This window comes from Heptranchias perlo, chromosome 31 (genome assembly GCF_035084215.1).
Source record: "Heptranchias perlo isolate sHepPer1 chromosome 31, sHepPer1.hap1, whole genome shotgun sequence".
Taxonomy (NCBI): domain Eukaryota; kingdom Metazoa; phylum Chordata; class Chondrichthyes; order Hexanchiformes; family Hexanchidae; genus Heptranchias; species Heptranchias perlo.
The window spans coordinates 5,504,681-5,520,761 of NC_090355.1; the positions used below are offsets into that span (position 1 = coordinate 5,504,681).

The 16,081-nt window shown below is 42.7% G+C and overlaps 1 protein-coding gene across 2 annotated transcripts in view; it reads left to right on the forward strand.

Moving 5' to 3' along the window:
* Window positions 1-16,081, forward strand: part of pnpla7b (patatin-like phospholipase domain containing 7b) — a 293,395-nt gene that overhangs the window by 103,006 nt on the left and 174,308 nt on the right. For both annotated transcript variants that reach the window (XM_067969546.1, XM_067969547.1), the window contains exons 16-19: window positions 3,221-3,298; window positions 7,458-7,663; window positions 12,474-12,605; window positions 14,748-14,871. In XM_067969546.1, coding sequence (XP_067825647.1) covers window positions 3,221-3,298; window positions 7,458-7,663; window positions 12,474-12,605; window positions 14,748-14,871 — 540 coding nt within the window. The remainder of the gene's footprint in view (window positions 1-3,220; window positions 3,299-7,457; window positions 7,664-12,473; window positions 12,606-14,747; window positions 14,872-16,081) is intronic.

Sequence of the window (16,081 nt, forward strand, 5' to 3'; positions counted from 1 at the left end):
CAGATTCAATCATGGCTTTCAAAAGGGAACTGGATAAGTACTTGAAAGGAAAAAAAATTCACGGCTACGGGGATAGGGCGGGGGAGTGGGACTAGCTGGATTGCTCTTGCATAGAGCCAGCACGGACTCGATGGGCTGAATGGCGTCCTTCTGTGCTGTAACCTTTCCATGATTCAAATTACTATGGCAACAATTTGACTCCATATCTGCTGGCTTTAGGAGTTAACCTTTATAAAGTGAATCTGATCATTATGATAATATCATAACATAAATTTAAAATCCTATACGGGCAGTAGAGGTGAAGCCCAAAATGCTAGACCTTCCAGAAGGTGTTCTTGGTTTGGAGGGGGTGAGACAGTGGAAGGAGATGAAATGAAACCTCTGGCCAGGTTAAAACTCATGAGTCTTTATTACATAGAACGTACAGCACAGAAACAGGCCATTCGGCCGAACTGGTCCATGCTGGTGTTTATGCTCCACAGGAGTCTCCTCCTACCCCTCTTCATTTAACCCTATCAGCATATCCTTCTATTCCTTTCTCCCCTTGTTTTTATCTTGCTTCCCCTTAAATGCATCTAAACTAATCACCTCAACTACTGCATGTGGTAGCAAGTTCCACATTCTAACCACTCTCTGGGTAAAGAAGTTTCTCCTGAATCCCCTATTGGATTTATTAGTAACCATTTTATATTTTTAGCCCCTAGTTTTGGTCTCCCCCACAAGTGAAAACATCTTCTCTGTCAACCCTATCAAACTCTTTCATAATCTTAAAGACCTCTATCAGGTCGTCCCTCAGTATTCTCTTTTCCAGAGTAAAGAGCCCCAGCCTGTTTAGTCTTTCCTGATGGTTATAACCTCTCAGTTCTGGTATCATCCTAGTAAATCTTTTTTGCACCTTCTCCAGTGCCTCTAAATCCTTTTTGTAATACGGAGTCCAGAACTGTGCACAGTACTCCAAGTGTGGTCTAACCAAGGTTCTATACAAGTTTAACATAACTTCTGCTTTTCAATTCTATCCCTCTAGCAATGAACCCCAGCGTTTTGTTTGCTTTTTTTTTAAATGGCCTTATTAATCTGTGTCGCTACTTTTAGTAGCTAACTACAAGTTTCTTAGACACTAACTTCCATATTATATACATTGTGAAGTAAACCTTTGTTGCAAATGTTCCAAACCCAAATTGTGTTGCAGTGCAATACTTGTTTTGGACAGTGAGCTTTGGATCCTTTGTGTAGACACAAAACTCCGCAACAAAGAATTGCATCAAATGTTTTCTAATGTCTGCTTTGTGACCCGAACTGTAGTGTCAAGTATCTGGTTAATGGTCATTTTCTCTCTCTTTCAATCCATGCAGCCATCAGGTTTATTTTCCCAAGAGGCTGCTTCAAGTACTGGCTTGTTCTGCTGAGTGCAATAACTGTCTGACCCTGACCCTCCCTAATGGAGGCTGTCAATAGTTGAGAGAGAAAACACCCAACGTTACAAAGAAATACGAGTAACTTTCCCCCTGTTTGAGTTTTAAAAAACCTTTTTTTTTTGTTTCAAGACAGATTGCTTGTGACATTTTTATTAGAGAATGGGCTTGTAGGAGTGACTGAGCCCAGTTAGTACATGGGAGCTGAATTAGTCCAAGTAGTGAGTGTTGGATCTCAAACGGGTTAAACTGCAAAACTGGCAGTAACAACTCAGAATGGACCCAAACTGATGGAAGTACTTGAAGACGAGTACAATCTTTACTATATTTTTTCAGTTCCTTACTATAAACTAAATCTACCCAGGTGCCTTCTATCTTTTGTCCAAGTTTTGAGACCTATGTAGCGGCAAGTTGCTGTTGTGATTGTTATTTTGGGTCTTACTGCAGGCCCACACAGACCAGCAATGCAACTTCAGTACTGACCAGTACAGAATGTCCCACTGACTTTGCAAATGTGACTGCTTCAACTGCGCATTTCCGGATCTTACACATGTGCAGTCCTATAACAACAATAACTTGCATTTATGCAGCGCCTTTAATGAAGTAAAATGTCCCAAGGTGTTTCACAGGAGCGTAATTGTTGAACATTGTTGAATTCGCCCCACAGTACAAACTGGGCAGACTCAGCATCAAGGGAGTTATATGCATTTGTATAGAAAATGGGGCTTCGATCTCCCACCTACCATTTGGAGATTCATGAAAAAAATGCTGAAAACAAGCCTCACTCTAAGTAAATTTTGTGTTTACAGTTTTTGTTTTCTCTTGTAAATTCTACCTTTTAAGGAAACTTTAAGGAATGCTTTGAGTTTTTTTTAATGCGGAACCTTCACCCAGAAAATGTGACATTCATTCTCCTGTAAGATTTTTATCTGAAATTTATCTTTTGTAAAACAATACTGAATATAATTCTTGGCGCATTTGAATGTAAAACAAAGTGTTTTGTATTGAAGACGCTTGGGTGAAATGTTATTCCTTTGGCTAATTTGTCATTTGAAAATCACTGCCAAACTCTGCATTAAATGGATTAGGTAGTTAAGTGAGTGAATAATAATGGTTGAATACCTGTGGCGTACTTGGAACCTGAAGTATGGTAGTCTAAAGAACAAGTACTGAGTGCTTCAATCAGCTTGCTGCCTGGTGCACTCCCTATTATTATGTGATCAGTTACCGCTGCTATCCAACTTTGCTGGTTAGTTACAGGTTTCGAATATCATTGCTGCCTTGCTCACTCCTCCCCAGCCCTCAGGCTCAGCAATCATTTGGATGTCTCCATCCCTGAGTCAGGTTAGCGGAGTGCTGGTTACCGCCATTATGCGTTTGCATGTTGGGGTCACTACTCATTTAAGGCGGTCTGTCTTTAATGGAGTCCGAACCTACACCGATCATACAGCAGTGCTTTGTCTTTTAAGAAAAATGTGATTTTTTTTTTCCAAGCTGAAATATAAACTGCTTTTAAATATTTGGTGTGAGTTTCAACAGCCCAGAACTCCTTTGCCTGCCCTTGAGGTAAAATTAATGGATGTAAAGTTGGAATATGGGCCAAACATGCCACTTAAGACTTTATATTTAGATGCCATGAGCACAGCCAGTAACTTACGTGAAATGGGTTTTAATCAGATGTCCTTTTCACAGAGTGACGGAGAAGATTTTGAAATTGGAACGGCAGGAAGATAAGGTTAAGCAAATTGTCAGAGCAGTAATGGATTATCCTTACCTCTGCTTTTTTTTCTCTTCTGTCTGTTTCCTAGGACCCCTCACTGCTGGATGGTAGAGTGACTCTTCAACAGGTTAAAGCTGGAATGGTTGTGGCAAAGCAAGGTGACCAGGTAAGAGCACTGCCTTCTCCTTCTTTCAGTATGAGCCCTTCAGCTACACATACAAGAGGTTTGATTTAATTGCAGGATAGGCAAATACAGTCATCCCCAATTTGACTCTTGGCATGCAGGTAGTGCTGGCAAGGCCACATTTATTGCCCATCCCTAGTGATGGTGGGACTTTTGGAAACCACTGCATTCCTTGTGGTGATGGTGCACCCACAGTGTGTGAGGTAGGGAATTCCAGGATACTGACCAGCGATAATATATGTCAGGATGGGGTGTAGCAGGTGATGGTGTTCCCAGGACGTTGCTGCTCTTCTCCTTCTCAATGGCAGAGGTCACAGGGGAGTGAGATGCTATTGAAGTAAGCTTTGTGAATTGCGGCAGTGCATCCTGTAGATTTTAGAGTGCGGCCACAGTGCCCCAGCGATGGAGCGGGTGGATATTGAGCCCAGTGGCAGGGATACCGATCAAGTTTTTCTGTCCTAGATGGTGTTGAGCTTCTTGAGTGTTGTTGAGCAGACTGTCGTACCGTGATCTGTAATAACACAGTACGTTTGCTTGAAGACAGGATTGTTTTGTGTTGATGTTGCTCTGTGTGGGTAAACCAACCTGCTCCCTCTGGCTGCCAGGGACTTTTTAACAGTAGAAACTGCTGACACGCCAATATTTTGCACAAGCTGAACACTACGACACAGTATCATAGAATCATACAGCACAGGAGGAGGCCATTCAGCCCATCGTGTCGGTGCCGGCTCTTTGACAGAGTTAGCCAATCATTGTTATTGAAGTAGATGGGTAGTGGGGAGACATCTTTCACCCAGTCCAAGACTGGATCATGGTTGAGTTCTGATGTTTGCCTCTTTAGTCATGAAAATTAATTGACAAACCCTTCCAGATAAGACACAGCAGTAAGAGGGAAAATTGACTTGGATTTATTTATTCTTGAAATTTCCAGATAACCGTCTCAAAAACCTGATGGTGGGGTCCAAGACTGGACAGGTACAATACTCGCTGGTGGCTAGAAAGGGCAGCTGGCTTCAGCATTGCAGTAATGTGTGACTGGAACAGTGATTACACTGCAATCAAACATCATTATTTAAAATGCCTTTCATGAATAGAAGCAGGTGTATGAACTGGGATGCGGTTTGGTTTATATTTTGCTGGATTTGAAATTCATAATGACTTTTAAACCCACTTAATGTGTTTATAAATTCAGAGGTCACTAGTGTAAATGACAGTTTGTGTGGCTGCTGTTGAAAATCTCTTTATTGCAGTAACACAGCACCACACATGAAGTGCAGAGCAACATGCTCAGGCTTACTTACGACTCTAGCTAGAAGGATGGTGTCAATTATTCAAGAGAAATGTGCTCGCTGGGGCATTGTGCATCCCTTTAAATTGTGAAGAGAAAGTTTTTTTATTTTTAATTTTGTGATCCTCAAGTTGAGGTATGAAGCACAATCACATTTCAAGTACTTGATGTCAAATTAAGTATCCCCATCACAGGTTAGATGCAGAGTGAAGCTCCCTCCATACTGTCCTATTGTGCATTTCCAGGTCCCATATACCAGGTGAGATGCAGAGTGGAGCTCCCTCTACACTGCCTCAATAACGTGCCTCAGTCCCAACTTGGGAAATTTAGCATTTTCTGCTCGGCTTTTTTATTTCCCACACCAGTCATTCGATAGTCTCTTTGAATGAGATCGTCTTTTCTCTTGGCAGAGAAGGGGTAGTCTGTTTTGTGGATTCATGCCCATTAAGGACTGGTATGACTGTCCAAACTCACTGTACAATAAGATCCTTATAGCTGTCAGATGGAAGGGACTCTGGGCTGGAATCAAAGTTAGTCCTGGGGTAAAAGGCATGATACAGTTTATAAATATGTTATGAAACTGTTCAGAGAGGCTTGTTCCTCTCACTGCGCTCTCTCTCTCTCTCTCTCTCGCTCTCTCTCTCTCTCCTCTGTGAAGATACAATTTTTACAGGGTCTTTTTGGCCACCAACAAATTCTTGCTGTGACTCCAGCAAGTTTAGGTTGTTGTTAGCGGTGTCTGACGTGACACTACAGCAGTATAAAAGTAACTACTGAGTGATTGGAGAGCCAGGTTATTGCTCAAACATATGTAAGCCAATTTATTAAATCATGCAAATATATTTCACACATGCACACAGTTATTGAAATAATAAAACCTATTAAAAAATTTATATACTTTTTTCATTTCAACTCATTTACAAATTTATATCTTGTAACTCTCAAATTGCAAGTCTACAGTAAGAAATATATAAAAAGACAAAAATTAATTGGATGTATATAATTGCCATAGGAAGCATAAAATGACCTTCAGCAGTATTGTCTCCATCTGCCGATACATGGAGGAGATACATTTGCCGATTGTCCTGAGAGTACGTTGAGTTTGAACGTGTGCTCAATAGCAGCAGAACCAGGCCGCACGTGAGAGATGGGTGGGTGACCTGGCTAACGTTTGACAGCGCATTGAGTAGCAACTACCAGAAACCCAGTCTGGGATAGTAAATTCCCCTATTTTAGATTTGCAAAGAATAGTACGCCCGTTGGTATCATTGATACTGGGCAGTAAAGCTTGTCTTGTAGAAATGTGTGAACAGAAGCAGTCATTCGCACAAAAAGCTTTAGGATTTCTCTTTGGGGTAATGGTGGATTTCCATTTGTCAAATAAAGTGTCCCAAGAAATCTCCAATCAGTTCTTAGCTCCAGCTCTTAGCCAGCACATCGAGGAGGAGTTTGGTTTTACGTATGGACCTGATTTCCTTCGCCCCATCATTGGCATCCTTGCCTTCAGCTGTCTAGGCCCTAAGCTATGGAATTCTCTTTCTCTCCTCCTTTAAGACCCACCTTAAAACCTACCTCTTTGACCAAGCTTTTGGTCACCTGTCCTAATGTCTCCTCCTTTGGCTTGGTATCAGTTTTTGTCTGATTACGCTCCTGTGAAGCGCCTCGGGCCGTTTTACTACATTAAAGCCGCTATATAAATGCAAGTTGTTCTTGGTTTTTTGTATATCTTCAGTGAGATGGTGGGGACTGTGCGTAATCAAGAATGGGTAAATCTGAAATTGTCAACCTGCCTAATTCGTTCTTGGGCAGAGTAAACTCAACATAGTTAAACAGGCAGCTCGTTCTGCTCTGCCTGTCAAAGTACTGGTGTAGCAATTCTGGAACATAGATAAGCACATCTCAAATTTTCTTTGTGGGCAAGTGATCACTGAAACATCTTGTTAATTTACTAAAGTAAAAGCTCAAATCTACTGAGCTTCCAGCTCTGGAGCTATGGTCTTGTCACAAAACTCATGGCTGAAGAAGGAAGATGGTGCCTTGTGGCCTGTCCCCTACATAATTTGCCCTTAATGGACATGCAGAGGAGGCCCCTGAAAGAACCATGTGGTCGTGCTAAGGCTGTCAGCTTGTGCAGAGACCTACATCTCACTGAAGATCATGTTGGGTCTATCTCCTTTCTTCCCAATTTGGCAAAGTGTGGAACTGTTGGAAGCAGTTGCTACAAGTGGATTTATGACACCTGGGCAAGAAAAGGCCATCAGCTTAGCTCCGATCCTTCAGAAAGGCCAGATTATGACTTTCCAGCTGTAAGTTGACAAATTTCCCTCTTGTTCCACTCAAACTGTTCAAAGACTTTCAAATCAGGCACGTCCTTTAAGACCAGTCGATAATCTGCTAACTCAGATGTGAACTGCTTGCCTCGCTCAACCCACGCTAACTCTGGAGTCCAAAAGATGCTCTACAACACATTTCCACTCCATGCACCACCTCTAGCTTTGAGGTTCAATCTCAAGGTTCGCAATGTTCTGTTAGGATTGTTGCCTGCTTGCTCTCTCTTACATATTGTGTAATGCATGCCTAGCTGTTGGTATTTTGCAGACTAGTAATTGGCGGTGATGATCTGAATGTACTTTTATAGGGTTTCTTGGTGGCACAAGAGGGTTGGTCCATCAATGAGCACCAGGGCTCTGCTCTTGCACCTCTCGCTTGTTTGAAAAGCTGACATTCGAAGCATGGGAATGGTGGTTGGTACAGAGGGGGGCCGTACAGGAGATTGATCGTTTTTTTAGTGAAAAGGGAATGACATTTTGTCTAGAGGAAGGGTTCACTGACTGCACTTTGCTTCCTTCTCAGGATGTCAGCATTCACTTTGTGCTCTCAGGGCTGCTGCATGTTTACCAGCGGATGATTGACAGGGAAGAGGAGAACTGTCTGTTTGTCGCTCATCCAGGAGAGATTGTGGGGCAGCTGGCTGTGCTGACCGGTGAGCCGCTTATCTTCAGCATCAAGGCCCAGAGGGACTGTACCTTCCTGTGCATCTCCAAATGCCACTTCTATGAGTGAGTGTCGCAGGCTTCTCAACTTCGTATTTGTGCTGTTGACTTAAATTGGAAAGGATTGAAGTCTTTGTTGAGTTTTCTTTATCTAGTGATTCGGGAGGCTTCACAAGAACAAAAATCAGAGATGGAGCCTGAGTGAGAGTTCAATTTTCTCCCTTTACAGAGGGAGCGTCAACATCAGGACCGCTCTTAAACTCGTGCTGTTGTAGGGATTTTATAATTCGGGAACCCAGGTGGAGGGTCAAGACCCATAGTGAAAGTGCGACTAGGTTGAAAATAATAGGAGAGGAGAGTCTGCATTGCCACCACTGGCAGAAGGGTGTAATTACAGTGTGACAAGTTTACATAGATAGTTCCCATTATAAATGTAAACAGGAATTTATAATGGAAATATAAAAATAAGGACAGAATGTATGACTTTAAAATGAGGACTGAATTCATCTACGTGTCCTGGTCCAATTATCCCCTCCTTCTAACCGTGCTTCACTTGAAGACTATACTCTTTCTTGACTTCCTGTGTGCAACGCTAAGGAGTCATGACTAAGGTCAGAGCTTGTGGAGTCAAGGGACATGAAGTAGAATGGATAGCAAGCTGGCTACAAAACAGAGAAGAGAGTAGGGGTTAAAGGTAGCTACTGAGACTGGCAAAAGGTGGGAAGTGGATCGGTGCTGGGACCACTGTTGTTCACAATTTACATTAATGATTTGGACTCGGGAATCGGAAGTACAATTTCAAAATTTGTGGACAATACCAAATCGGGAGGTGTAGTTAATATAAAGAAAGAATGCGACAAAATACAGGAAGACATCAATAAACTTGCAGAATGGGTGTGTAAGTGCCAAATGAATTTCAATATAGGTAAGTGTGAGGCAGTGCATTTTGGTAGGAAGAATAAGGAGGCCACATACTGCTTGGATAATAAGTCTAAGGGAGCAAAGGGATCTAGGGGTACAGATACACAAATCACTAGAAGTAGTGACCCAGGTTAATAAAGGCCATTTTAAAAAAAGCAAACCAAGCACTGGGGTTCATTTCTAGAGGGATAGAATTGGAAGGCAGAGAAGTTATGTTACTTGTATAGAACCTTGGTTAGACCACACTTGGAACACTGTGAACAGCTCTGGTCTCCATATTATAAACAGGATATAGAGGCATTGGAGAAGGTGCAATAAAGATTCACAAGGATGATACCAGAACTGAGAGAATATACTTATCAGGAAAGGTGGAGCAGGCTGGGACTCTTATCTAGAAAAGAGAAGGCTGAAGGGTGACCTGATAGAGGTCTTTAAGATAATGAAAGGGTAGACAGAGAGAAAATATTTCCACTTTGGGAGAGTCCAAAACTAGAGATCATAAATATAAGATAGTCACCAATAAATCCAATGGGGAATTCAGGAGAAACTTCTTCACCCTGAGTGGTAAGAATGTAGAACGTGCTACCACAAGGAGTAGTTGAGGCAAATAGCATAGATACATGAGGGAGGAAGGAATAGAAGGCTATGCTGATAGGGTTAGATGAAGAGGGGTGGAAGAAGGCTCGTGTGGAGCATAAACACCAGCATAGACAAGTTGGGCCGAATGGCCTATTTCTGTGCTGTAGACTCTATGTAACACAATGAGAGACCAACATGTAAATTATTAAAATTCATATATTGTTATACATTCCATTGACAACTGCTAAATATTCATTTTGTATGAGGATCCCCATGTTAAGGTGTCCACATTTACCTATGTTTCCCTGTGACACCAGTAGATGGCGCTCTAATAGGATTTCCTATATTTATTTTTCAATTGGCTGTCACACTATGACATGATGCTGTATTATCTTATCCCCACAAGATGCCATTTTGTTGTCAGTAACTGAAATTTATAATATCTAAAATAAACTTTAAATAAAATTTTTTGAAAAGCATATTTCGCAATAACAGGATTAGATTTATCCACTGAATTGCTTTTTGTGTCTTTTCATGCCTTGATTACATTTTTTACCTCAAGGCCTCAGCCTCTGACCAAAAGCCTAGACCTGGAATTGATATTTTTTGCCCTGAGCTGTGATTGTTAGCTGAATGCAGATTCTGCAGTCTGAGCAAATGCACTGTACCCAATTTCCCCAGAAATGTTCAGTCATCTGAACTGCTGGAATATTTTTCTTTTGTTTTTAGCAATTTCTGCTCAGCTATCTTTCAAAGTTATTTTGAGGAAAAGCAAAAGATAGAGAGAGGGAAGTATAAAAGGAGAGACAGAGAGAAACAGCAATGGAGAAACAACAGAGACAGGATCCATGTTCCCTGATTTACCATATGCAGCACCATGGGAGATCCAGTAGCAATATGTTAAGATCTTTGAGTTGGTAACGCTGTCTTGCCCCCAGTCCATTGAAGTCAATGGTTACATTCTAATGGTAATGACTATTATTCTTTCTTCCACCAGAGGTGGTGCTACAACCTCTAACTTGCTATACTTGCTCCAGAGGTGAAACTGTGAGTGTTCTCAGCCTGTTACAAGCACAGCTAAAGGACATATCATTTCCCCTGAGTAACCGTGAGCAAAACCATGGTAGATTCACTTTTAATATACTAAAAGTCAAGCGTATAATGCACTTCCTATATCTGTCACACTTCTTGTTACATTATGTTGATGTGACAAAGCGGAATGTGACTGATTTGGTCACCATAGGTTAGTGTCCCTATTAATAACCCAGAGTGCATTACATAGCATAATACTCATTATTATCAAACAGCATGAGCGATCTGCTAGTAATATTATAAAAACCATGTATTGTTCGTGCACTGCCGGTCCGGCACACATTGTTTTTGTGTCTGTCTTAAAAGTATAAAGAAACAAAGGCCATAATTGCCCTGATCATCTTCAAATAGTGCCATGCCATCTTCAATGCCTACCTGAATAGGCAAACAGGGTTTTAGTTTAATATCTTATCCAAAGGATGCTCATGTCTGAATGCAGTACTTCCTCAGAACTGCACTGAAATGTCAATAACTACTTGCATATAAATAGTGCCTTTAACTTAGAAAAATGTCCCCAAAGTGCTTCACAGAGATGTGAAGAAAATGGACATCAAACCAAATAAGGCGAGATTAGGAGACAAAAAGCTTGGTCAAAGAGGTGGGTTTTAAAGAGGAAGATAGAGAGTTGTCAGAGTTTAGATGGGGAGTTCTGGGGATGCTCTGGCTACAATTGGTTGGGTAAAAGTGGAGCCAAGCGAGGGCAGTCTCATAGAGCTGGACCACAGCGGAAAGGCTTTGGAGGAAGATGGTGTGGTCGACTGTATCGAAGGCTGCAGAGGGATCAAGGACCAAGGCCACAGAGAATGTCATCATGATTTAGGTTAGGATGTAAAACAACGCAAAAAGGAAGCAGAGCAGGAGGAAACAAATGATCGGCAACTAACAGAAACACAGGCCGCTCGGGATTCGAGCACAAATCAGGTACTTTTATGTGACACATGACCCAAGATCAGAAGAGAATAAGATTTACCTTTCTAAACAAATAGCTGCGCTTCATTACGAAATAAGAAACCCTTGTCCTCCCAGACAGGATTGCCCTGGAGAACCAAGGCATCTCCAAGGTGGTGTCACGCAAGTAGGACCTCCCACCGCTTTTATGCTCTTCCCACAAATGGAACGATCTTTTACAGCCCTACTGGCTATCTTCCACACCCAGCACTGGAAAATTCGACTGGGGATACCCAGAGGATTCAGTTTACGGAGTATCTATTCCTCCATGATGCTAAATTTTGTTTATGAACATAAGAAATAGGAGCAGGAGTAGGCCACATGGCCCCTCGAGACTGCTCCGCCATTCAATCAGATCATGGGAAACACCCTCTCAGCATCTACCCTGTCAAGCCCCTCAGAATCTTCTATGATTCAATTAGATCACCTCTCATTCTTCTAATTTCCAGAGAGTATAGGTCCATTCTACTCAACCTCTCTTCATAGGACAACCCCCTCATCCCAGGAATCAATCTAGCGAACCTTCGCTGCACCGCCTCTAAGGCAAGTATATCCTTCTTTAGATGAGACCAAAACTGTACACAGTACTTCAGGTGAGGTCTCACCAAAGCCCTGTACAATTGTAGTAAGACTTCCTTACTCTTGTACTCCAACCTCCTTGCAGTAAAGGCTAACATTCCATTTGCTTTCCTAATTGCTTGCTGTATCTGCATGCTAACTTTTTGTGTTTCATGTACAAGGACACCCAAATCTCTCTGAACACCAACATTTAATAGTTTGTCACCATTTAAAAAATATTCTGCTTTTCTATTCTTCCTACCAAAGTGAATAACCTCACATTTCCCCACATTATACTCCATCCATCTGCCACCTTCTTGCCCACTCACTTAACCTGTCTGTATCCCTTTGCAGACTCTGTGTCCTCCTCAATGCTTACTTTCCCATCTGGCTTTGTATCGTCAGCAAACTTGGATACATTACACTTGGTCCCTTCATCTAAGTCATTAATATAGATTGTAAATAGCTGAGGCCTGTGGCAGCATGTTTGACCCACAAAGTCCAGAGGTCCCTATATCTGAAGTTTTAATGATCCTTGACACTTACCAAGATCAGCCTAGATTATGGCCACAAGTTCTGGAATGAGGTTTGAACTCAGAACCTTCCAACTCAAAGGTAAGAGTGCTGCCAACTGAACCAAACTGTTAATGGTTTGGTTACTCCTGTTTTTCACAGGTATGGTTCATGAGAGACCACAGTGGCCAGAGCTGTTGCATGTAACTGGATTTCATTGAGGTTGCAGAGAGTGAACGTGTGCTGTATTGCTTCATTTTTAAAGGATAATGAGGGAGAAGCCGAATGTGGTGCTGACCGTGGCTCACACTGTGGTGAGGAGAATGTCTCCATTCGTGCGACAGATCGACTTTGCCTTAGACTGGATGGCAGTAGAAGCCGGGCGAGCTGTGTACAGGTAGGATGGTCAATGTGGATATTTATACACACGATGCTGGTGGTTCATTGGGAAAATGCTCCGTGCGATATGGGATTGAGCCTTACAAGATGGTCCGAGATTCAATCCCCGCTCTAGGCTGAATTAGCTAATCTCAGCCAGTGCAGCGAAGGGGGCAAAGCAGTTGGGCCTCATGGCCTCCCTGCTCTGGGGGGGGGGGGGGGGTGGTGAGAGAGAGGAGAAATCAGCTGGGGTTCTAGCTCGAAATCGGTGTCCAGTGACCTCTGATGGGGAAGTCAATGTGTGAAAGTTGAGGGAGAGCAGGATCCGGCTTGGTTGTCATATCATGTCTTCCCTCTCCCAACTCACACATGCGCACTCCACTCGCCTGCCAGTACACACTGCCTTGGCTGTGACACGTGCAGGAAGACCGCTTGGGTGAGGTACTACAGGGCAGTCTGGCATGCGGATCCATACCCCAGCAAGGAGCCAGTGCTCGCAGGAGATGGGAAGGGAGCAAAAAAAAAAAGAATAACGGTGGGCATGGTGCAAATAGCTTCTTTTTCAAGGGCCATGTGCAACCAATGATTTATTTGTATGGAATTGTTACTTGAGCTGCAGTATAAAGAGCCTGTATTTTATGGAGTATCAGGTCCTTTCATAGAGAGAGAGTGCACCTGGAGGAAGGCCATGAGAAGAGATTATAAGATGGAAAAAATAGAACATATTGACACTATAAATGAGGAAGTGAGTGGTACAGTTTTATCACAATGATCAAATACACCCGGGTCAAGGCCTTGGGTCCCCTAAAATACACCTTAGGGCAGGGCATGGGGTCCTGAAATGCACCCTGATGTGGGGTGTTCATATACGTTGGTGTCAGAGAAGCACACCATGAAGCTCACCTTTGGGTATAATGTGACAAATTTGGCTGCCTCTTCGTTACAATGTGCTAGGGTTCAGAGAATGAGAAGGGGGAGTGTTCAATGCACCAAGTTACGTAAATGTGGCTGAAGGAAATGGTCTTGTTCCATCGGGCGAAAAGATCGGGGATGGGACAGCATGAACAGACTCTTCAAAATACTGCATGACTGCAATAAATGTAAAAGTGACCAGATAATTAACACCAGAAGTTTAGGAAGCCAAGAGAGAAAGAGGAAAAGTTTTCCTACATGGAGTGTGAAACAGACTTTTACAAAAGAAAAAAGAACTTGCATTTATATAGCACCTTTCACAACTGTAGGATGTCCTAAAAGGCTTTGAAGCCAATGAAGTACTTTTGAAGTGTAGTCACTGTTGCAATGTAGGGAAATGCAGCAGACAATTTGCGCACAGCAAGGTCCCACAAACAGCAATGAGATAATGACCAGATAATCTGTTTTAGTGATGGTTGAGGGATAAATATTGGCCAGGACACCCTGCTTGTCTTGGAAATTGTGGCATATGATCTTTTGCGTCCATCTGTGAGGGCAGACCGGACCTCGGTTTAATGTCTCATCTGAAAGACGGCACCTCCAACGGTGCAGCACTCCCTCAGTACTACACTGGAGTGTCAGCCTCGATTATGTGCTCAAGTCTCTGGAGTGGGATTTTTGAACCCACAACCTTCTGACTCAGAGGTGAGAGTGCTACACACTGAGCCAAGGCTGACACCTGAAGGATGGTTAATGGTGTGCTCCATCCAAAAATTAACTTAATAACAAATCTCAGTGTTTGCAGTGCTCTAACGAATAGTGTTAGAAAGCTTTGACTGCACTGACACACTCGAGGAAAATGAGCTGGCAAGTTGGTGCTACCAACAGTCTGACACTTGAGCGCTACTGATAGATCCACTGGTGGTTGGGTGGGCTGGAGGAGAGGATCAGCATCCATGCTGTAACTTGTATTTTGATAGAAAAACGTTCACTGTGTCTTTATATAAATATAGTCTACTGATAATTCAAAATTGTTTTCTTTGCTTAAAAGAAAAGAATTATCCAGTAGTTTGAACTGAACAAATGGAATAAAACAGCACTGGAGGCTCAATCGACATTTGGATTATCCTCAGCATTCAGAGTACACACCATCCTGCATTAGCTGGATCCACAGGCCCAGCAAATACCTCAATAGCCAGATGACAGCAATAAACTAATGGTGCTTTTGTGACCTGCGGTTCTTTCACAGGCAGGGGGACAGATCAGACTGCACGTTTATTGTATTGAATGGCCGACTCCGATCAGTCATCATGAGGGATGATAAGAAGAAAGAGCTGGCCGGAGAATATGGCCGTGGAGACCTCATTGGAGTGGTTTGTAGTAAAGTATTGTATGGTCCTGTTATGTATATAAGGTGCTCGATGGTTTTCTGACCTGCTAAGCTGAGTTTTCCACCAGAGCAAAGCAGCTGGGATCAGAAATGGTGCTGGCAATCCTGAGGATGTTGGATTATGTAGCCTTGCATCCTTGTCCAAGAAGTGGTATTGATGGGTCAAGTGGCTTGGCAGAGTGTGATATTCCACCTGCCTGCCCCTCTGCCTTACTCCCATTCTTCTTTCTTTGGCGGCCTGCTCCTATTTTCTCCCGGCCCGCCCTGTGCTGCCTTTACCTCCCCTGTGATCTAGGTTGCCTTCCCCTCTTACTTTGCTCCTTCTCCAACCCCCAACCTTTTGTCTTTCTTCACAGCCCCACTCCCTCTTACTTGTCTCTTCCACATTCCCCCCTTCCCCTCCCCAGTGCCTCCATCCCTGCAATTTCACTTCTTTATCGGCTGTCGGACTACCAATTACCCCATAACAGAAGCATCGCATCAGGAACAAAACGTCATGAGTGCATCGCTGCGTCAGCTGTCCCACAAATATATTCCACATATCCAATTATAAAACTTAGACACACAAGTGACCTTTTCACATCACCGCAGCTTATTTTTTTTTAAACTTTCAAAAAAACAGAGTGCTAAACACTGGGGAACACAGACGCTTCGAGCACAGATATAAACCAAGACATAAAAACTACAGACACGCTTAATCACACAGCTCCTCAAATTGATTACATTTAGATCACACCAGTAATCACAACAGATAAAAACAGGCACCCGGGTATTCACACACATCATGATAAACAGTGAGATTATGCACATAGACAAAACAGTGAAATTTGCCACAAGGAAACATCCCACATACAGATCAACATATAGAAATGAACATCGGCACCAATGAGACACGCGTCATAGGACAAAGAAACACACACAAACGCGGCACACAATCAAAGACATAGACTTCACACAAACATCATAAGGGAGGCATTAAAATGACACCTACACGAAACTCACCATAACCAACACCACAGGAGATTCACGCGTAGCCCACAGATGTGTCCTGAGTTGGTTGTTATTTTTTTAATTTAATGTGAATGCTTATTTTTTTTAAAAGTACAGGAATTTTTTCACGGAGCACCGTGTATATCCATTTCATTAGCGATTGGATTAGAGTGAAGGCGAATAGGTCTGTTGCTATTAGTGGC